This window comes from Oryctolagus cuniculus, chromosome 21, assembly GCF_051225735.1.
Source record: "Oryctolagus cuniculus isolate XC-2025 breed Fujian yellow rabbit chromosome 21, ASM5122573v1, whole genome shotgun sequence".
Classification (NCBI taxonomy): domain Eukaryota; kingdom Metazoa; phylum Chordata; class Mammalia; order Lagomorpha; family Leporidae; genus Oryctolagus; species Oryctolagus cuniculus.
In genome coordinates, this window is record NC_142887.1 from 22,069,660 (window position 1) to 22,092,195 (window position 22,536).

General features: G+C 57.0%; 1 protein-coding gene across 1 annotated transcript in view; it reads right to left on the minus strand.

Moving 5' to 3' along the window:
- Nucleotides 1-14,284, minus strand: part of SSH1 (slingshot protein phosphatase 1) — a 71,768-nt gene extending 57,484 nt beyond the window's left edge. The window contains exons 1-2 of the mRNA XM_051835846.3: nt 14,059-14,284; nt 8,332-8,372 (exon numbers count right to left, since the gene is read on the minus strand). Of these exons, the coding sequence (XP_051691806.3) occupies nt 8,332-8,372; nt 14,059-14,127 (110 nt within the window). The 5' untranslated portion in view covers nt 14,128-14,284. The remainder of the gene's footprint in view (nt 1-8,331; nt 8,373-14,058) is intronic.
- Nucleotides 14,285-22,536: the final 8,252 nt, after the last annotated feature.

Below are 22,536 nucleotides of genomic sequence, written 5' to 3' on the forward strand. Positions count from 1 at the left end.
GGCCCCAAACTCTGCATTTTTTTTTTTTAACAAAGGGGCTCCACAATGGCCATTTTGTGCCAGGTTCCACAAACCATGGAGCTGGTCCAGTTGGGGGATCAGCTAGGCGTGTGAGCAAACATCCTTCAGCCTATAGAGCAGGCTGCGCGGAGCGGCCCAGGAGAGGCCTGTGGGAGGAAGAGGGAGGCCCGCGCGCCCTGCCCCAGCAGCTGCGCCCTCGCTGCGTGTCGCCCGTGGGAGAAGAGGCTCCCGCATGTCATCACCGCGTTTCACTCTGCTGACAACCTTTCGAAACTGAGGCCTGCCAAGGTCAGGCAGCAGCCTGGCAAGGTGACAAAGGGACAGACATGGGAGCCAAATCCAGGTCTCTCGCGGAGAGAAAAGTGGCTCCCTCAGAGGCCAACACATTCAAGGTGGGGGCCGACTCAAGAGGAGTCAAGTGCCCGTCCGAACAGCGTGCGGGGTGAGGCTGCATGCTGCCCGGTCCCCGAGGGGAGTCTCTCCCCAGGAGCCCTGCTGCAGCCGACACAGCGCAAACGCACTGCTCACGCGTGCTTTCTGCACCAGACTGGGTGTCTCAAGACACGCGGACTGACAGGCGGCCACAATTCTGCCTGGCTGAGCGTGGCGGGACTGATGGACAGGACAGGGAGCTGCTCTCTCGTCCCATCGTGTGGTACGGCAACAGTGATGGGACAGTCAGCCCTGGGACAGCTTCCATTGTGGGGGGCACTTCCAAACAGTCATGGAAAATGGAATCAAAGGTAAGTTTAGGAGATGTCTGACCTCGCAGAGTGCCTAGGCTTGATTCCTGCTCCCAGCTCCCGATTCCTGCCTCCTGCCACGCAGGCCTGGGAGGCAGCCAGGGATGGCTCCAGTGGGTGGGTCCCTGCCACCAGGGTGGCAGACACTGACTGGGTCCAAGGCCCTGGGCCTGGGCCCTGTGGGTGTTTGAGGAGTAAACCAGCTGATGGGGGGAGCTCTCGCTCTTCCTGTCCCACTCAGATATCTCTTCCCTCATCTTTATGCCTTTCAAAAAAAAAAAAAAAAAGTCCACTTCGAGGCATCAAGACAAAGGCTTCCTAATGTGATGGTAAGCATGGAATACACTGAGACCACAGAGCGTCCACTGGTGGAGCCTGCAGGCACAGCCCCCATGGATGATGCTACCACAGGGTGCACTTCCCCCACGCTTGAAGCAGCCCTGTGGAAGATGCCACAGTGGCAGACTCTCACAAGCAAGCCGCCATGACTCCTACACCTCCCAGGAAATGGATCCAGCCGGGAACCACACGCGCGTGGAAGAGGACCCCCGGCTTCGACAGAGACCCCAGTCCTGAGTCCTGGCCAACACCCGACTGCAGCATGGAGAGCCTAGGCACAGGGCCCGGCCAAGCCTCGTCCAGATCTCTAACCTGAGGAAATGCTAAGATGAGAAGTGGATCTTCTTCTAACAGTGTGGTGACTTGTTACTCAGCAACGGGTAACTGACACAGCAACTACACACGTGTTCACCTCCAGCATGGCAAGCGTGGATGCCGCAGGTGTTAACACATCTTGGGAGGAGTTAGCTGTACAGACCATCAGCACAGATGCTAAAGCCCAGGCCATGATAAAACACCAAGAAAGGCAGACGGGGAAGGGCCGAAGGTTAAGCTGCCACTGCGACGCTCACATCCCATAAGGAAGTGCTGGTTCCAGGGCCGTCCACTCTGCTTCTGATCCAGCTTCCTGCTAATGCACCCTGGGAGGCAGCAGGTGCTGGCTCAAGGGCTTGGGTCCCTGCCACTCAAGTGGGATACCCAGAGATGGAGTTCTGGGCTCTCGCGGCCATTTGGGGAAGTGAACCAGTGGATGGAAGATCCCTCCCTGTCTCTGTCTCTGTATCAATCTGCCTCTTAAGCAGATGGAAATAAATAAACATTTTTTTTAAATGAAAGGTAAGTTTATTTCAAAGGAGCATGAGAGAAGAAGGCAGGCAAAAACCCAGAGGCGGGAGAACAGGTGTAAGGAGGGCCACGTGCTGAACATGGGAGAGCAGCCTGCAGGGCAGGGACCTCCCCCAACCTGCACTGGGTGAGGGGAAGGGCAGGCACAGTCCCACTGCAGAGGGCTGTGAGGAGAAGGGGGTCCCCAGGGGAGTTCCCGGCCAGGACAAAACAGGGAGGAGCACGGAGGGAACAGCAGACTTGAGGACACCTGCAGCTTAGCACCGAAGCCGGATACAGCAAAGAGAGAATCCTGCTACCCCGGCCACGGTGCTTACTGGGACAGGCGACTGCAAAGAACACAATCAATGGAATTCTAAAAGACACCTTCATGAGATTGACTTGGTAATGCTGGATTCAAAACAAACAGAAGGAAACCCCTCCACTCCTGACCAACACGGGGGACAACACAACTGTATCACCTCCCCAGTGCCCGGGCGGGCGCGCAATCGCGTGCGTCTCCTGCCAGCCTCAGCCGGCTCCCAGGATGGTGAGGGAGCCAGGAGCTGCTGCCAGCAGGCCCATCTGCTCACCGATTCCCACCGTCTGAACAGCACAGCTTGCAAAAGGGCACCGCGAGAGGCCAGCAGCAGCCCGCACACCCAGGGAACGGGGTCGGGGGAGAGGGAATGGGTAGGTCTCGCTCTGCATCAGTCACCTCCATTCTGGGCATGAGATGATCAGTCCTGGAGACACTTCCCAGAAGCGCTTCAGAGAAACTGGGTTTCACACTGAATCCTCAAAGTGTACACTCCAGTGTGCAGCTCATAGGAGTGTAGCCAGGTGGAGGATGCAGGCTGGGGTGGGCGTTTGACACAGGGGCTGGGGCGACACTTGAAGGGCCCATGTCCCCCGACAGATGACCCGAGGTGAAATCCAGGCTCTGCTTCCAATCCAGCTTCCTGCTAACACAGACCCTGGGAGGCGGCAGGTGATGGCTCAGTAATCGGGTCCTTGCCACCTACTGGAGGCCCGGATGGAGTTCTGGGCTCCTGGCTTTGGCCCAGCCCAGCCCTGGCTCTTGTAGGTATTTGGGGAGTAACCAGTGGATGAAAGATCTCCCCTCCTCTCTTGGCCTTTGAAATAAATAAAGTAATTAAATAAAATAAAGAGGAAGCAGGCTGCGCTGAGTCCCACAGCATCCCGGGTGTGGGCCCTGGTAGACCTGGGCCTGGCAGGGAGCCAGATTCCTCCAGCCCTTTATGCTGTGGCTAACGCAACACGAGGGGACCTCAAGAAGGGCACGGAAACCAAGTGCGTTTCAAACTATTTCTGCACCCAAGTCAATTTCCCACTTCATTTCATTGTCTACAACCTCTCTGAAGCAGCCTAGCACCCGGGCAGCACGTGGAAGGCAGCAGCCAAGTCCGCCCGGGACCTGGTTCTCTGCCAGGAGCTTCCCACAGACTGCTCTGGGAGCCCCGCTGGGAGCAGCCGGCCCTCGGACCCACGGGGTCTGCACCCACGGACTCAGCCCACTGTGGGTGGGAAACGCAGGAGGAAAAGTCACACCTGCGTGGAACACAGAACGCATGGAGACTCTCCTGGCCCTGAGTCCCACGCGACACAGGGTAGCGGAAGGAGCACAGCCTTCTCGCTGCCGTCCAGAGAAGAGGCAGCATACCCGGGGGGGCGGGGGAGGACGTGTACTTAATGGGGGACCTGAGCATCTTTGGACTGTGGTGTCTGAGAGGGATCCTGACGCTCATCCCACGCGGATACCAAGGTGTGGCTGTAACCTTCTCTCCATTTTACAGGTGGAAAAACCGAGACACACAAAGGTAAAGGCAGTCAGCTGCTGGCGCAAGAGCCGGATGCCAGGCCTGGGTCTGCCTGGCTCCCAACCTCACGCTCCCTCTCTGGACCGTGCTGCTTCTCACATGTGTCTGCAATGCACGGCAGGTGCACGGGGAATCACGTAAACCACCTCCGTGCTACACCCAGGCACAGAACCATGACTCGGTCGCTAGGGAGGCACCAGGCAGAGGGACAAGGCTGCTTGCCACAGAGGAGGCTGAGAGCCACCTGCTTTCTCTAAAGGGAGGGGAGTCACATGGCACACGTTTGGGGGAGGGGACCCCCAGGGAGAGGCAGAGGACCCAAGGACAGGGATGGGATGATGAGTGGCTCTGAGACAGAACAGGGAGTGCAAGGACAGCCCGAACGACGGTGCCACCAGGGGCACCTTGGCACAGGGCAGCAGGCCAGACCCAGAAGATCCAGCCATGGGGTCCAGGAATTTACTGTCGCCACTGACCCTTGGGGTCACTGACCCTCGGGGCCTGGGACCTGGGGTCTCCGTGAGTCCCTTGTAAAACCAGTGCACAGCCTACACGGTCCTCCTTCATGCCTGCAATGGTCTCTGCTTGACTTACGAGAGCTGCCCAGCACCAAGGCCGGCAGCACACAGCGAGAAGAAAACTCCAGTCTGCACATGCTCAGTGCAGGAGCAGCCCAACCCTCCCAGGCCCGCGGACACACACGGCAGCAAGAGGGCACGCTTCCCGCCTGCGACCACTCCTCCACACTCCAGCCTGAGGCCGCGCCAATCCATGGCTGTGGGACCTGCGGATACGGATGCTGGATGGACAGGAGACAAGAGGAGAGAGGCAGCCCCGGCTACCCCAGCTTTTCTCCCCACCAGCACCCCGCAGAGACCCCCAGGAGCGCTCTCCCGCCGGGAGCCGTCAGAAGCAGCCTCCTCGCCCCATGTTCGCTAGGAGATGCTCAGAGAGCCAAAGGCCTGAACCTGCACACGAGCCCACAGGTGTGAGCGAGCTCCAGCTCCAGGGAGAGCTGAACCCCAGACCCAGCCAGTCCTGGCTGGCCAGGGCGGGCAGAGGGCAGTTGGTGAGCCGTCGGAGGGAGCCGCAGGGGCCAGGCTCAGAAGACAGCCCAACCTGAGTGAGAGCCCAGGGCCCTGGCTCCAGCCCCGGCTCTCCCACCGTGTCGCCTTTGCAGGGGGGCTCTGGGTGTGCAGCATGGTTGTTATCTGGGGAGACTCCACCACGCAGCAGCAGGACCCCCTCCCCCGTTCCAGCCCCGGCACTGCCTCCACTCACCCAGGCACCTGCAGGCGAGCGGCCTTACCCAGAGGCCCAGGCAGCTGAGACATCTGGGCAGCGACCTGGGCACCACAAACTTGGGGGTTACGGTGACAGAGGCCTCACTATGAATGTGGCATTTCCCACCTTGCAACCTTGGCCTCGGGCTCCTCATCTGTAGACTAGGAAAACAGCCATCCCGGGGTTGTGTCGCATGTCAGGCTGCCACAACCTTCCCTCCCACCCCGCCAGAAGCACCCCTGGCCCCACACTGGGCGGGAAAGGGGCCTGCAGCTAGCAGGAAGGGGTCCCATCACTGCCTTCTGTGAGTTCTCATGACCCCCGACAACGAAGGGCGATGCAGACAGAAGCAGTTCGTTGGCCCGAGACAGTGTGGGGGCGAGAGCCGGAGAGAAAGGGGACGAGGGATTCCAACCCCAGGGAAGGGTTGCAGGGCGTGGGGCAGCAGGGCGCCCTGGGGCAGGCGCTGCAGCTACAGTGGCAGGCGCTTGGGGGCTCCACACACTGAGCAGCAAGCTCCTCTCCGGGTTCCTCCTCCCTCCTCCCTCCTCCTCGCCCTTGGCCATGGCAAGCTGCTCAGCGCGGACCAAGACTGCCCCCACTTGGGAGTCCAGCTGCTTCCAGCCTGGACCAACCCAACCCCCAGGGTCAGAGAGCAAGCGCACCGGTATCCAGACGCACAGGGAGAAGGGGGATTGAAAAGCTAAGTTTGGAGGCAGGCACTTGGCACAGCAACTAAGACTCAGCGTGGGACCGCCCGTCCCCCATCACAGAGCCTGGGCTACAGTCCTAGCTCTGCTTCTGCTTCCAGTGTCCTGCCAGCACGCACCCTGGGAGGGCAGTGACAGCTCAAGTGCTCGGGTCCCCGCCACCCACAGGGGAAGCCTGGATGGAGTTCCTGGCTCCTGGCTTCGGGCATCTGGGGAGTGAACCAGTGGGTGAGCTCTCATCTACCTCTCAGATATGTAAGATAAATACTTCAGAGAAGCTAAGTTTATTTGGGCACAAAAAAAGGTTTGAAATCCACGCACAGTTCTGCCACATAATGCATTTTCCATGAACTGTCTGAAGACCCCTTGTATGCATAGATTTTAAACTTTTTTGCCCCAAAATAAACTTGCCACTTATCTCCACTTCCAAGAACATCTGAAGAACCCATGTGCACCCTTTTTCTTGAAACTAACATCACAGGGGCTGGTGCTGTGGCTCAGTGGATTAAAGCCGCAGCCTGCAGTGCCAGCATCCCAGATGGGTGCTGGTTCAAGTCCCAGCTGCTCCACTTCTGATCCAGCTCTCTGCTAATGGCCTGGGAAAGCAGCAGAGGATGGCCCAAGTGCTTGGGCCCCTGCACCTGCATGGGAGACTTGGAAAAAGCTTCTGGCTCCGTCCTGGCACAGCCCTGGCTGTTGTGGACATTTGGGGAGTGAACCAGTGGATGGAAGACCTCTCTCTCTGTCTCTCCTTCTCTCTTTCTGTAACTCTTTCAAATAAATAAATATATCTTTTTTAAAGTAACATTACAAATTAGGACCCAGCAATTTTTTTTATTTTTGCATGCTAGGATTTGTCCCCCACACAATCGTTAGAAGTTATGTGTGCCACAGGGAAGATAAGCATTTCCCCCACTTCGCTGAAACACACAGACAGTTCAGAGAGGCCAGGCAGATTTCCACCACTTCTGCAGGCGACTTGAACCACGGGAACGGTCTGCTCTCGGTCATCAGCTGACCTCAACTTCTGAACCCGCGTTTCCTTTTCCAATTAATTTTCATCCAACTCACAAGTTGAGACACATTTTTTTTTTGTTTTAAATAAAAAGAACAATAATCCCTGACACTCTGTTTATTGTCTTCTAAACTCTGAGGTCAGAGTTTAGGACTGGCTCCTTGGTACAGAGGAACACATTACATAAGGGGGCTACAAACAGGTCACGGAAACTGTGTCACAAAAAAATTATGCACGGAGTTCAGTGTTGCTTTTTTTTTTTTTCTTACACCAAAATAAACTCATCTTTTTGTTCCGTTTTTCCAAGAACTGTCTGAAGTGCCCTCTAAACCAGCCACACACCCAAACAGAAGGCCTTAATTTTTGGTGGTGAAGTACAAAAATGTCTTCAGGTGACTGAGGACTGTATCTCAATGTACTTTTTAAAAAATTTTTTTTATTATTTTTTGACAGGCAGAGTGGACAGTGAGAGAGAGAGACAGAGAGAAAGGTCTTCCTTTTGCTGTTGGTTCACCCTCCAATGGCCGCCGCAGCAGGCGCACTGCGGCCAGCGTACTGCGCTGATCCAAAGCCAGGAGCCAGGTACTTATCCTGGTCTCCCATGGGGTGCAGGGCCCAAGCACTTGGGCCATCCTCCACTGCACTCCCTGGCCACAGCAGAGGGCTGGCCTGGAAGAGGGGCAACCGGGACAGAATCCGGTGCCCCGACCGGGACTAGAACCCAGTGTGCCGGCGAGGCAAGGTGGAGGATTAGCCTAATGAGCTGCGGCGCCAGCCTCAATGTACTTTTCAAACAAGCATAGCTAAAGACTTCTCCCAGGCACTAGGAGCCCCTGGGCTGATTCCTGCAGGAGCCGGAGCGAAGCCCTTACCTGAAGAGGAAAGACTTCACAAAAGCAGGAAGAAGAAGTCAGGGCACACTATGGTTTTTTTTTTTTTTTTTTTAAAGTTGAGGGGCAGGTGTGTAGCCTAGCAGTTAAACACCATTTAAGATGCCCACAGCCCACGTGGGACAGCCTGAACCCAATGCCTGGCTCTGTCTCCTGACTCCAGCTTCCTGCTAATGGGGACCCTGGGAGTGGCACAGGGGACTGACTGGGTCCCTGCCCCCACATGGGAGACATGGAGTGAGTTCCTGGCTGCTGACTCGAGCCCCAGTCCCAACCCACCCCCACACTGCAATTATTTACAGTGTAAACCAATGGATGGTAGCTCTCTCCATCTGTTGCTGCCTCTCCAATAAATTTTGTTTAGAAAAGTTTTTTTTAAGCAGAGGAAAAATCAGCAAGAAAAGACACAAAAACGCTCATGATGGTTACGCGAGGAGGGGCAGAGTGATGACAGTGACCTTGCTTCTTTTCCAAACGTGATTCAATGCTGTCCAACACGCAAGCCGCTTCTAAAGCAGGACTTCAGTCATTGCTTCCGGGATCATTGTTTGAGCACTAAAAAACCGGGTACTTTTTATTTCAGGACTTTCCCTTTAAGAAAGAGACACGCACATTCCTTACCTTCTTAGAAGACTTAAGAGCAAGAATTCAAAGTCTGCTCACCTGAGGTTTAACTTTCGCTCCTCATCACTGCCAGCCTCCAGCTACAGAGAGAGAAGGAGAGGGTCACCCACTGCACACACCACGGTCAACCAGCCCCAGAGCGGGCAGCCGCCCAGCCGCCCGGCCGCCCGCGCCCCACCTGGCCCTCTGGCCCTCTGCGGTTCCCCACTGTTCTCCAGGTTTGTCTGGATCTCACCCTGGGTTGCCTCTGAAACAGGAAGAAGCTTGTGTTTTTAAGGGAACCCATTTCCTCTCCAACCAGGTAACAGGTCAGAGAGGGGCCTCGTGTTCCTGGGGCTGGCACAGTGGTACAAGTGCTTAAGCTGCCGCCTGCGACACCTGGCATTCCACAAGGGCGCTGGTTCGAGTCCTGGCTGCTGCACTTCTGATCCAGTTCCCTGCTAGCGCGCCTGGGAAAGTGGCAGAAGATGGCCCATGCAGGTGCTTGGGCCCCTGCATTCACGTGGGAGACCTGGCTGCAGTTCCAGGCTCCTGGCTGCAGACTGACTCAGCCCTGGCTGTTGTGGCCATAAGATCTCTTTCACTGTGAACTCTGACTTTCATACAGATAAAACACATCTTTAAAATAAAAAATAGGGGCCGGCGCCGCGGCTCACTAGGCTAATCCTCCGCCTAGCGGCGCCGGCACACCGGGTTCTAGTCCCGGTTGGGGCGCCGGATTCTGTCCCGGTTGCCCCTCTTCCAGGCCAGCCCTCTGCTGTGGCCCGGGAGTGCAGTGGAGGATGGCCCAGGTGCTTGGGCCCTGCACCCCATGGGAGACCAGGAAAAGCACCTGGCTCCTGGCTCCTGTCATCGGATCAGCGCGGTGCGCCGGCCGCAGCGCGCCGGCCGCGGCAGCCATTGGAGGGTGAACCAACGGCAAAGGAAGACCTTTCTCTCTGTCTCTCTCTCTCACTGTCCACTCTGCCTGTCAAAAAAAATAAATAAATAAATAAAAAATAAAAAAATAAAAAATAGGAATAACAATGGCCACTCCAGGCAAGTCATTCCCCATGAAAGGTGGCAAGGGAGCCAGTCTGGGGGTCTTTGAAGCCACGGGGAATTGTTAGAGGACTTCTGTGTTTAATCGGCACCAAGGTCGGACGCCAAAAGTAACCCTGACTTATGCCACAATCAATATTTTTCCCTTTTTTTGTTCTTTCAGAGGGAAAACTGAAATGAGAAGACCCTAGCCCCCCCTCCCCCCAACCCCAACTCCTCCACTCCACTGGACTTGGCAGGTGCTGATGTTACACAGAGCACCCACTGAAGGCGAAAGCCAGCCCTGGAAAGCTGCGAGCCACGCGGGGCTGGCCGAGGGCAGGGGAGGGGCGGCAAGGGCCACACCCCAGAGAGGGCGATTTCAACCAAGGATGAGCACAGCAGAGGGCCCCGAGGTTACAGTGTCTGAAGGGGAGTTCAAAAAAGTTGTGGAGAAATAAATTAAAGAACTTCACTTTGGTGCAAAAAAATCTTTTGAAAATAGGCCAGCGCCGCAGCTCACTAGGCTAATCCTCCACCTTGCGGCGCCGGCACACGGGGTTCTAGTCCCGGTCGGGGCGCCGGATTCTGTCCCGGTTGCCCCTCTTCCAGGCCAGCTCTCTGCTGTGGCCCGGGAGTGCAGTGGAGGATGGCCCAAGTGCTTGGGCCCTGAACCCGTGTGGGAGACCAGGAGAAGCACCTGGCTCCCGGCTTCGGATCAGCGCGATGTGCCGGCCATAGCGCGCCGGCTGCGGTGGCCATTGGATGGTGAACACAAAGGCAAAGGAAGACCTTTCTCTCTGTCTCTCTCTCTCTCACTGTCCACTCTGCCTGTCAAAAAAAAAAAAAAAAATCCATGCATAGTTTTTTTCCTTCTTATAAAGATTTATTTAGTTAGTTACTTGAAAGGCAGAAGCAGGGAGGGAGAGACAAAGAGAGAGATTTGGGGAAGAGGCATTTGGTCTAATGGTTAGAACACCCACATCCCATACAGAAATGCCTGGGTTCAAGTCTCGGCTCAGGCTCCCAATTCTGGTTTCTGGGTAATGCAGACCCTCAGGCAGCGATGCCCGCTCAAGTGGCTGGGTCCCCGCCACTCACCTGGGAGACCTGGATTGAGTTCCTGGCTCCTGACTTCAGCCTGGCCCATCCCAGCCCTGGCCACTGACAGAATTGTGCTTTCTCCATTTCTCTCTCAAATAATAATAAATATTGAAGAAATGGGTAGGGGGAGGCAGACAGAGATCTTCCATCTACTGCTTCGCTCCCCACACACCTGCAGCAACGGAAGCCGGGCCAGGCGGAAGTTGGAGGCACTTCATCCGGGTCTCCCCCTTGGGGGCAGGGGCCCGAGTACCTGAGCGCTCACCTGCTGTCTCCCAGCTGCATCAGCAGAGAGCTGGGTCAGAAGTGGTGGCGCCGAGACTCAAACCAGGCACACAGATATGGCAAAGAGGGGTCCTGGGCGGTGGCCTAACCGTGGAACTGGCCCCTGAACTGACCCTTCGATTCCTTTCCACTGGCTTGCAACTCCCCTGTATTAAGACAATGTATCCACAGACTCGCCCTTCCGTGTGTCCACGGGGGGTTGGTCTGAGGATGCTCAGGTCCCCTCTTAGAAAATGGCAGTATTTGCACAGAACCCACATGGCGGGCAGAGACAGGATGCTGATATAAACATCCCACAATGCCTGGACAGTCCCCGACAACAGAGAATGTCCGGGCCCCACGCGGCAGCAGAGGTTGAGAAACCCTGGTCCAACTTGAAGAAGTGCCTGGAGATCTGCCCGTGAGAATTAGTCACCTTGAACATCGCTCAAAAATAGCAGAGCTGAGATCCATTCCTGCAAAAGTATTGATTTATCTGTTCCTGCACTCTGCCTGTTCTCACAACGGCACTGAGATAAGGCTAACGGGAAAACGAACCCCAGCAGCCCACTGAAGGCTGAAACAAGGAAGAAATTCAAAGCAAGAGGAGAGGTGCTAAGCGGCTGAGTGCTGGGAGTCCTCTCGGCTTCCCACGCCATGCGGCAGGCCCGGCTGTGCCAGGAAGCCGGAGCCGCATTCGGATGTGTGAAGATGGGATCTGGGGTGCAGACTTCCCGGCTGTTCAGTTCCCGGTGGCTCGCAGAGGTTCTGGGCTGGGAGGCCACACGGGGTCGGTTATGAGCAGGGGAACACACAGGAGGGTGACGCATCCTTCCATGGGCACCGAGGCACAAAGAGGAGAAGCAGCCCGGCCGGGGGGCGCAGCCACACACACAACCCAGGACCTCGGGCGCCATGCGCACCTGCTCTCTCCATTCCTCCTGGCCGCTCAGCTCAACACCTCTGGAAGAAAGTCACAGCTGCCTGCGACCACCCCAGGCTCCTCCGCTCCTGCGGGCAGTGAACGTGGCTGATCCACTGGTGTGGGACAACAGCTGGCCGGGGTAGTCTCTATTGGGTCACTGGCATTTCCATCAAAGTAATGCCTTATATAATAATCAAAAATGGGTTTGGCAGAAGCCACCCAACAGACCGAGCAAACGTGGTGCATCCATCCACTGGAATAGCACTGGGCCACAAAAAGGCATGAAACACAGGGGCGGACGGTGTGGCCCAGTGGGCTAAGCCACCGCTTCTGACGCCAGCATCTCACATCAGAGTGCGGGTTCAAGTCCTGGCTGCTCCACTTCTGATCCAGCTCCCTGATAATACACATAGAAAGGCAGTGGGAGATGGACCGACCTCCTGCCATCCACGTGGGAAACCCAGATGGCGGTGCAGGCTCCTGACTTCAGCCTGACTCAGTCTCAGCCACCTGGGGAGTGAACCAGTGGATGGAGGATCTTTCTCTCTCCCTCTCTGTCTCTCCCTGATGGCTAAAGAGCATAGTGTTTTCTTTTGGTTTTGAGAGGAAATGAAAATGTTTTACAGTTAGACAGCAGTGACGGCTGCACAATCTTGTAATTATACTAAAAACCACCAAACGGTATACTTTAAAAGGGTGGGGGCAGATGTCTAGCCTGGGCTGGGCACGTGGCCTGGTGGCTAAGGCTCCTGCATCCCACATTGGAAGGTCTGGGTTCGAGTCCCGGCTCCAGCTCCTGACGCCACCTCCCTGCTAGTGCAGACCCAGGGAGGCAGCGAGTCAGCCCGAGGAGAGGGATCTTGCCACCCATTCGGGAGACAGGGATTGCGCGCCTGGCCCAGCCTGGGCGGTTGAGGGCATTGGGGAGCGAACCAGCGAATGCGATTGCTCTGTCTCTCACATAATTTTTTTTTTCACATGGTGAATTTATGGTATGTGCGCTGTATCTCAACTATGAAACAGTAAGAGTGTTCCAGTGTGGTCTAAGACAGGAACAGATCGGGTGTCGGGAACGCGTACAGCCCCTGCCTGAAGCCAAGTGCTCCCCCGTCTCGCGCAGCTTAGGGGAAGAGGAGAGGAGACGAAGCACAGGAAAGTTCTGCGCAAACAGACGGCAGAGACAGGAACCGCGGAGCTGGGCAGATCTCCGCGGGGAGGAGACGCTGCCGCAACCTCACTTCTCAGCTGCCTCCGAGCAAGTGCGGCTCCCAGAACCTCCTGTCTGTAGACCAGAGAGCTCTCCACAGCCCCTCCTGGGAGCACACAGGGCCCTGGAGGCTCCACTCGCAGCCACCCTGAAAATGGCCCTGCCAATCCCGGCAAAGCGAGCTGGAGATACAGCTCTGGAGCTGGGGCCGACACCCGTCCTCACCTTACTCTCTCTCTCTCTCTCACACACACACACCTCTCCCCAGCTGTCAGTCAACTTCCCCCAGCGGCTCCCACAAAGAACTAGTCTGATACCGGCTGAGCCACTTCCGGGGCCTGCAAGGCCAGACCCCTCCCACCTTCTCCAAATGGAGCTAAGGAAGGGGCTTCCTCCTCCAGCCGCTCAGGCTCCCGCTATGGGGAGGAGGAGCTCAGACCAGAGGCCTTAAAGGGTTGTCCCAGAGATGGCCGGCCAGTGACACAGAGGGTCAGCTCCTCTGATGTCCACAGTCCCAGCCCAGGGGGGCCCCAACCCTGCAGACCCCCCTGAGCTGGAAGGAGCCAGGCAAACACGGGCCTGCTCATAGCCACGGCCACACAAACCCACACAGAGCAGCCCAGTGCAGCCCACCAACCACGCAGCCTCACGGACAGAGGGGCGCACAGCCTGGGTGATAGGACAAAAAGGAAGAGCCGGACTCGGGGCCCACACAGCCGTGACACAGAGTGACCCCCGAGTCGGCCCACGCTCTGTCACTGTCACGGGGCCAGCGACACGGCCAGAACTCCAGAGGCGGCCACCGGGGCTCAATCCCCCAGGCCCACGGGGTCACCCGGGGGCCTCTCTCACGTAGCATCACAGAGGTGACAAAAGTCACACACAGCAAAGAGGCCGAGACCCGCAAGGGGCACAGCCCTGGGGACCAGCGAGTCACAGCTCGGTCCCTCGGGCAGGAGTGACCATCCCCGGGGTCCCCAGACCGGGATCGGTGTCACCGGCACCCATGAGAGAGTCCCCGGCGCGATCGCCGCCCGCATCCCGCACCGCACACGGCCCACGCACAGGGCTCCCCAGACTCGCAGACTGTGGGGGGTGGGTGATCGTCTCTCTCACACACACACACACGGTATCCCGCAGTCACCCCTGGCCTGCTGACCAGACCGGCTCCTCGTGCTGGGGTCCCCAGGGCTCCGCGCTGCGGCCCCCAGCCCCCGGCCCGGCGTGGCGGCTGCCCGGCGCTCACCTCGCTGTTGCTGGCCGAGGAGGAGGCGGCGCTGGGCGTGGGCGAACGCTGCAGGGTCACCAGGGCCATGGCTGCGGCGCGCGGAGGCCTGGAGTCACCGCCGCCGCCCGGGCCGGGCCCGGGGCCTCCAGCAGCCGCGCGCGGGCGGCCGGGCCGAGCCGGGCCGGGCCCGCCCCTCGCCCTCGGCGTCCGCCGCCGCCGCCGCCGCCGCCGCCTCCGCCCCCAGTCCCCCGCCTCCCGCGCCGGCGCGCGCCGGGCTTGGCGCGAGCAGGCGGGGCGGCGCGGCGCGGCGCGCGTGCGCGTGCGCGGGGGCCCCCGCGCGGCCGCTGGAGGTCCCCGCGCGCCCCGACGCTCGTGCCCGTGTCTCCCGGGCACTTCCGCCCGCCTGAGCGCGGCCCCTTTGCGCGGGCCGGGGAAACTAAGGCCCGGCGACCGCGCAGCCGCGCAGGGGCTAGGACCCTACCGCCGCCCCTGGCCCTCGCACTCGGAACCGCACCCGGAGTTTCGGCAGGAAGTCATTCGTGCAGTTCTAGTTGAGCACCCATGGGAGCGCCTGGGTTCCAGTCCTGGCCCCACCGGGAGGTAGTAGGTGACCGCTGCAGTGCTTGGGCCGCGGCCACCTCGTGGGAGACCTGGATGGAGCTCCTGGCCCCTGGCTTTGGCCTGGCCCAGCCTAGACTGTTGCAGGCATTTGGGGAGTGAACGGGTGCCCTGTCTCTGGCTCTCTCTTGATCTGCCTTTCAAATAAATGTAGTTTAGTAAATAATAATTGGTTTGCTGATTTTTCTGTAATAAAGCAATTTTTTTTTTTACTTGTTAGGAAAGAGACAGAGACAACATGTATCCGAAGGGTCACACCCCAAAAGCCCACAACGGCGAGGGCTGGACCAGGTGACACTAGGGGCTGGGAACTGCATCCAGGTCACACGGGTGGCCGGGACCCAGGTGTTTGAGCCCTTACCTGTCGCCTCCCAGGCTATGCATCTGCAGGAAGCTTGAACTGGGAGTGGAGCCGGGACTTGACCCCAGGCACTCCAGTATGGAATGCGGGTGTCCCAAGTGGTGTCTTAACCTCCGTGTCTAATGCCCACCCTGCCCATCTTTCTCTATGAATTCCTTTTATGGGTCTGCAAACTCCGCCAACTCCAGGGGAGGGAGTCAAGGAGGGCTTCTCTGAAAAGCACAAGTTTCCTCAGAGGGTCGGACTCACAGGAGAATTCGCAGGGAAAAGGAGAGGAGAGGGCTGTTCCCACAAAGGTGTGGGGTGCAGGAAGGAGGTGTCCACTGGGGGGCCTGCACCCAGGGTGGGGAAGGAGAAGGCAGTGGTGAGAGGGTTGTCCCCAGGGAGGTCGCTGTGCCTGCTGCGTGGAGCACGGGGGGCCCAGGGGGAGGCGGCTGCTGTGGTCCTGGGGTTTGGTGACCAGAGTGGGGTTGGAGACAGGGACAGGGTACCAGGTGCCCAAAAGATCGCGTTGGCTTGACCTAATGCATGTCCCCTCCGATACCCCCCAACGCAGCGCTCCAGCCCTGCTCTCCACCCCAGTAAACACCTCCACTCACCCTGCTGCCCTGTGAGCTGGCATCGGCAGAGACTCCAGGACACTAACCCGCTGCCTCATGGGACTGTGGCCTGCTGTGTGGTCCCCAGCTTGGGCTGTGGCTGCTACTCCTCTCGTTGGTGGCTCTCATCCAGGGACACTGTGTATGTCCTATTGGGCTCCTGGTGGTCTTCTTTTGTTTTTGGTGGTGGAGTGGGGCTTTGGGGACATGTTTGCAGGTGTGTTGTCAGGGACGGCTATATCAGAGACTCTTGTCTTTGTGCAAGAAAAGGATTTTAACTGTGAGACAGAGAGTGGTGGGAGGTGAGGTGCAGAGGTTTAATGGAGAGGTTACACCTCACAATCCAGGCTGGGAACCGGGAGTCCAGTCTGCATTCAGACTGAAGTTTTCATAGATGCCGGCATGGCCCATCACTCCCCTTCCCCCCTTTTTCTTGGATGTTGCTGGGTGGAGGCCTTGCTAGGCGTGGAGTTCATGAAATTCCTCCCAGGACTTCATCAGGCAGTCCCCCTGGCTGGTGCGCACAGGGAGGAGCTCCGCAAGCTGCCCCTGGGAGAGGGCTGGGGTCCACCTAGCAGGGGCATCCAAGACTTCTGACATGCAGATGTCCGTCTGCTTCCCTGGCTTGCCCCTGCATTTCCTCCCTCATTCAGCTGCATTCTCACATACATGGGCTGATGGCTACCTCGGAACCTGATAACAGGAAGCTTCTCTTTTATCCACGTCCCCTCCAACATCTGTGTATGTGGCACAAACACCCCCCACACGTGGCAGTCCAGACCTGCAAACACTCTGCCATCCATCTGCCTCCCTTTGTCAGCTAGAATCTACAAAACCTCCCGGAGTCCACTCCTTGTACCTACTAGGTTGTGGAACTGTGACCTCACTAGTGCTCATCTCAAAGGTGGCTCTTAGAGCTGGCATCGTGGCACAGCATGTTAAACTGTCGCCTGCAGTGCCGGCATCCCAAACGAGCACTAGTTCAAGTCCCAGCTGCTCCACTTCTGATCCAGCTCCCTGCGGATGCGCCTGAGAAAGCTTCAGATGATGGCCCAAGTGCTTAGTGCCCTGCCACCCATGGGGGAGCTGTTGCGTCCATTTGGGGAGTGAACTAGTGGATGGAAGTTTTCTCTGGGTCTCTGTCTCTCAAATTAAAAAAAAATCGTTAAAAAAAAGTTAATGAGAAAGGACAGGTCCCATGGCTCAATCTGTAAATAATTGTATCTGCACACAATGGTTACCTGTGGGGACAAGCTATTCAGGACACACCCTGTTGATCAGTAACAATTTTCCCGGAGGCAGCGATCAGAGGTCCGTGTCTTCATGCAAGAAATCCCTTTTGGATGTGAGACAAGTAGCAGTTGGAGTTTAATAAAGAATTCACCTAATACAACAGGCCAGGTGGCCCGGCATCTCAGCAAAGGGCCAAGCCCAGGCTGTATCCAGATCAGCTTTTGGAGAGAGGGTGATGCCCCACCATTTCTCCTTCCCCCTTCCTCTTCTGGCTGGAAGACTTCCTGGGCATGGAATTCCTGACATTCCTCCCAGCACCTTATCAGCATCAGCGCGGTGTTGTTGGACCTTAGGGCTCCCCTGGCACAGGGCAGGGAAGATTCCTGGAAGCCGCCCTAGGGGAGGGGCCCGGACCCTCTTAAGGAGGCTATGGGACAGAGGCACGGCTTCTGATGTCTGCTTCCAAGTGCCTTTCCTCACTTGGCCACGCGAAATTCCCACTTTTGCCTTTCAGCCCCCCCCACAGGCTAGTATCTACCCGACAGAAACAGTGCAAGGGGAACACGCATGCGCAACACGGGCTCATTCTTTCCAGGCTTCTTGGAAAAGCAGAGTGACAGAGAGAGAGAGGAGACAGATCTTCTGTCCCCTGGTTCATTCTACAGATGCACACTACAGCTAGGACCAGGCTGCAGCCAGGAGCCAGGAACTCCATCCGGGTCTCCCACCCCTACCCGGCTGACAAGAACCCGAGTACTTGGGACCGAGTGCTCCCTCCCAGAGGCATCAGCAGTAAGTTGGGGCAGAGCAGAGAGTAGCAAGACTCAAACCCAGCCCTCTAATACGAGATGGAGGCACCCCATGCGGCGGCTTAACCCTCTGCACCCCAGTGCCAGCCCCTCCTCTGTACCTTCAGAATTGTGTGCATGGACAGAGGCTGCGCTAATACCTAGAGAAGCTATAGGAGAGTGCGTGTACGAGACCACTGGGCTCCCCTGGGTGCAGAGAACATGCCCGGCTTGTGCTGTGTCTCAGAACTACTCAGGGTCAGGTTGTTCGTCAACCAGCCAGTGGCTCAGAGAGACCTTGGACTCTTACAACTCCAAACAAGCAGAAATTGCCCCCAAAGATCCGGATGGGGCTGCCTAGTTCCATGACCGGTGGACTTGGGACTTGAGGGTAGTAGAAAGGGGCCAGATCCCACTTGGCTCTCTAAGTGAGTCTACCATGCTGTGGGACCTGGGGCACACCCTTTCCTGCTTTTGGGTCTCAGTCTCCCTAACTGTCAAATGGGCACAGATGCAACCAAGTCCGTGTTCCTCGACTTTTTCCTTCTTTTGTTTCTTTTTTTTTTTTTTTTAATTTTTGACAGGCAGAGTGGACAGTGAGAGAGAGAGACAGAGAGAAAGGTATTCCTTTTGCCGTTGGTTCACCCTCCAATGGCCGCCGCTGCAGCCGGCGCACCACGCTGATCCGATGGCAGGAGCCAGGAGCCAGGTGCTTTTCCTGGTCTCCCATGGGGTGCAGGGCCCAAGCACCTGGGCCATCCTCCACTGCACTCCCTGGCCACAGCAGAGAGCTGGCCTGGAAGAGGGGCAACCGGGACAGAATCCGGCGCCCCGACCGGGACTAGAACCCGGTGTGCCGGCGCCGCAAGGTGGAGGATTAGCCTATTGAGCCACGGCGCCGGCCTTTTTTTTTTTTTTTTTTTTTTTTTTTTAATTTCTTTTGTTTCTTAAACTCATTCCCGCTTATAATAAAGATGAGAATCTCACACCCTTCCTGGAGAATATCTTCTTATCCCAATAACCTCTGGAATTCAGCAGAGGGCTTCCTGAAGCCATGGTGCCCCTCCAGCACACGGCCTGGGACCACTGGTGCCGGGGCTCCTCTGCTGTTCCCTCTGGGTGTCGAGTGCCCCAGCCCCCGACACGGAGGACCTGGGTAAGGAACGCTGGGTAAAATGCAGCAGGGCCTGGTTTGCTAGCTCTGGCAAGTTCAAATGTGAACTCCGCATGTAGGCATTGTGACTACAGGCACGTTCCTTCTTTCCCTCCCTCTCCCCTCCCCCTCCTTCCTTCCCTCTCTCCCTCCTTCCTTCCATCCCCCACCCCTTCTTCCTCCTCTTTTGTTTTCTTCCCTCCTCCTTTGCTCCTTTCTTTCTTCCTTCCATTGGTTCAGCCCCCAAATGGCCGCTACAGCCGGCACTGCGCAGATCCGAAGCCAGGAGCCAGGTGCTTCCTCCTGGTCTCCCACGCAGGTGCAGGGCCCAAGCACTTGGGCCATCCTCCCCTGCCTTCCCAGGCCACAGCAGAGAGCTGGCCTGGAAGAGGGGCAACCGGGACAGAATCTGGTGCCCCGACCAGGACTAGAACTCAGAGTACCTGTGCCGCAGGCGGAGGATTAGCCTAGTGAGCTGTGGCGCTGGCTGCTCCTTTCTTTCTAATTGTGTCAAGCACATTGGCCCTGGGCTTTTTTATTTTTATTTTTTAAAATTTTAATTTAATTGAAAGGCAGAGAGAGAGAGAGAGAGAGACATCGACAGAGATCTATTGACTGGTTCACTCCCCAAATGCCAACAGCCAGGAGACCAGAAGTCTATCTGCGTTTCCAGGGTGGGTGGCAGAGACCCAAGTGTGTGAACCCCCTCCTGCTGCCTCTCAGGGTTTGCATTAGCCGGCGGCCAGTTGGGAAGCGGAACCAGGACTCGAACCACGCACTCTGATAGGGGCTGCAGCTCAACCGGGGCACCAAATGCCCACACCCGGCCCTGATTTTAGATCTGCAGCTTCGTGGATGCTTGCATCTGCACCCAGTTCTGCAACCACCATCCAGATCCAGCACCCCAGAACATTCCCCATGCCTGCTTCCTTCTGGCCGGTACCTCCCCCAGGGGGTGCCCTTTTCCCCACATCCTCTGTTATTGCCAATTCACTTTCCTGGTCTTGAATTTCATAAAAGTGGAGGCCGGCTGGTAGCGTGGGCTCTTCAGTATTTGGCTTTTGTTTCTCAACATGTTGTCTGGGATCCATTCATAGTTTCCTTTTCGTTGCTGTGTAATAGTCCATCATGTGATTTGTGTGAAAACAACAGTTCCCTGACTCCCGGTTGAGTTGTAGTCCTGTCTGGCTGCCAGCTAATGCACAATTCTTATGCGAATGTTCTGGTGAATATGTTTTGGGTTTGCTCCTGGCTGGGCTTGGTCCAGGTTCTCTCTCTCTCTTCTTCTTCCTTTTTTTTTTTTTTTTAAATATTTGTTTATTTATCTGAAAGGCAGAGTTATGGGGGAAGGAGAGAAGGAGAGAGAGAGAGGGAGAGAGGTCAATATTCCATTTTCTGGTTCACTGTCCAAATGGCCACAACAACTGGGGCTGGGCCAAGCTGAAGCCAGGAGCTTTATCCAAGACTCCCATGGAGGTGGCAGGGGCCCAAACACTTGGGCCACCTTCCTCTGCTTTTTCTCAGGCTATTAGCAGGGAGCTGGATCAGACGTGGAGCAGCCAGGACTCGAATTGGTGTTTATATGGAATAATGGTGTCACAGATGGTGGCTTAACCCACTGTGCCACAGTGCCAGCCCCTGGCCCAGGTCCTTGTCTGCACACAGGAATTAAAGGAGAAAACATAGGTAGACGTGAGCAGGAAAGCAAGAGGGTTTTTTTTTTTTTTTTTTTTTTTAGGAGAAAGTACATACTTGAGGAATTAGTGTGGGCAACCTCAAGAGAGGAAGCTGCCATCAACAGGGTTTGGGGCTATCCTTTTTTTTTTTTTTTTTTTTTTTGACAGGCAGAGTGGACAGTGAGAGAGAGAGACAGAGAGAAAGGTCTTCCTTTACCGTTGGTTCACCCTCCAATGGCCGCCGCGGCCGGCACACCGCACTGATCCGAAGCCAGGAGCCAGGTGCTTCCTCCTGGTCTCCCATGCAGGTGCAGGGCCCAAGGACCTGGGCCATCCTTCACTGCCTTCCCGGGCCAGAGCACAGAGCTGGCCTGGAAGAGGGGCAAACGGGACAGAATCTGGCACCCCGACTGGGACTAGAACCGGGGGTGCCGGCGCCGCAGGCGGAGGATTAGCCTAGTGAGCCTGGCGTTGACCTAGGGCTATCCTTTTTATACTATCTGAAGGTAGGGTCTGGGGTGTGGCTTCAATGAATATTCAAAAGGGTGGGGTTTGGGGCGGGGCTTGAGTATCACCATTTCTGCGCAGTTTTTTTTTGGGAAACCTCAGAAGTATCACGGCACCAGGTACATGATGGGAATGGGTGTGTCAATCATGGTAAATTTATTGTAATGACCTTACAGGTCATCGTGAGCACCCAGCCTGCAGCCATATTGGATATTTCTAGCTAGTGCTGGTTCTTGGAGGGGGTGGGGTGCGAAACCCCCCTGCAGCTGTGGCTCACCTCGAGCAGGCAGGGTTTGGGGTGGTGCGGGTGGGGCAGTGGCAGTCCTCAGCTCCAGCTTGCTAGCCACGCCCCCTGCCTGCATTGGATGTGCGTTGTCTCATCCCTTGGGGGTATATGTCAGCGTGGGGATGTGTTCAGGGGCTGCTGTGAGCAAGCTTCTGCATCTCCCCTCTGGAGTGGGGAGAATCATATCAATGCCTCTCTTAAAGGATGGTTTTGAGATTAGATGAGCTAACGCAGGTGCAGCGTTGAGAACTGGTTCATTGAAGTTCCTGGAACACGCGTCCTGGGAGCAGCAGTGTCGGGTAGCGTGAAGACACCACGCTCGCTGCTGTGAACCTTCAATGTCCCCAGGAGGTGGAAGGCACAAGGAGCCTCGCTGGAGTTGGGGATGCTCCAGGGTGTCATGATTATTATAATGTTATTATAATGTGTTCAAAGGAGACAGCGGGACGTCGAGTCAAACATGGGTTTCGCCCAATTCATGTTTTATGATTAAAGAAAAAATTAGTAGTAGGCACTGAGAGTGTTGTATGGCTTTTCTTTTTCATCTTTGTTTTATTGCTTGATGATGCTGAAAATAGGGTGGTGGAGATAGGCCACCAACGCTGACCCAAAGGCCACTTCCCACACCCCCAGGTCCCTGTCTCGGTGCCTGAGTCTTCCCAAGCACAGTGAGCGCCCGATGAGCTTTGAGCTCCACCAATCCCGGCTCCAGGTCTAGCTCTGGCCAGGGAAGGGGCCCGAGGCCGGCCGCTCGTAACTCTGGGATACGGGAGCAAAAAGCCACGCATGCCCATGGCCCAGACTCCCTCCTTGTCCTCTGCTCGCCGATGTCCTAGGATGGCCCTGGGCTGACTGGCTAGCCCTGGGAACCCTTGCCCTGTGTCTCTGGCCTCCCCTTGGGGGGCTGCTAGGCAGATCCCCCTCTCACCCTGCAGGCCAGGCCCACAGTGGTCCCGGGAACAACCTTCCCCTCCCCCAGGGCGGCGGCAGGAAGAGGGAAGAAAGAGGATCGCCTCCAGCTGGCCCGGGAGACAGATCTCCCTGTGCTCATCAGCCCTCCAAGAACACCCGCCCCTCCCTCTTCCCCTGCCTCCCCCCAGCCTGTCCACAGGGGTTTGGGATCAGCCAGAAAAGTCAGGCAACTCGTCAGGGGCCGGCAGCCAGCAGGGGGAGAGGTCTCCCAGCTGCCTGGGTCCAGTGCAGTGCTAAGCAGAGCCCCACCCCTCGGGCTCTGCCCGGCTCCATACTTTGACCCTGCCCTCCGGTCTCGGTCCC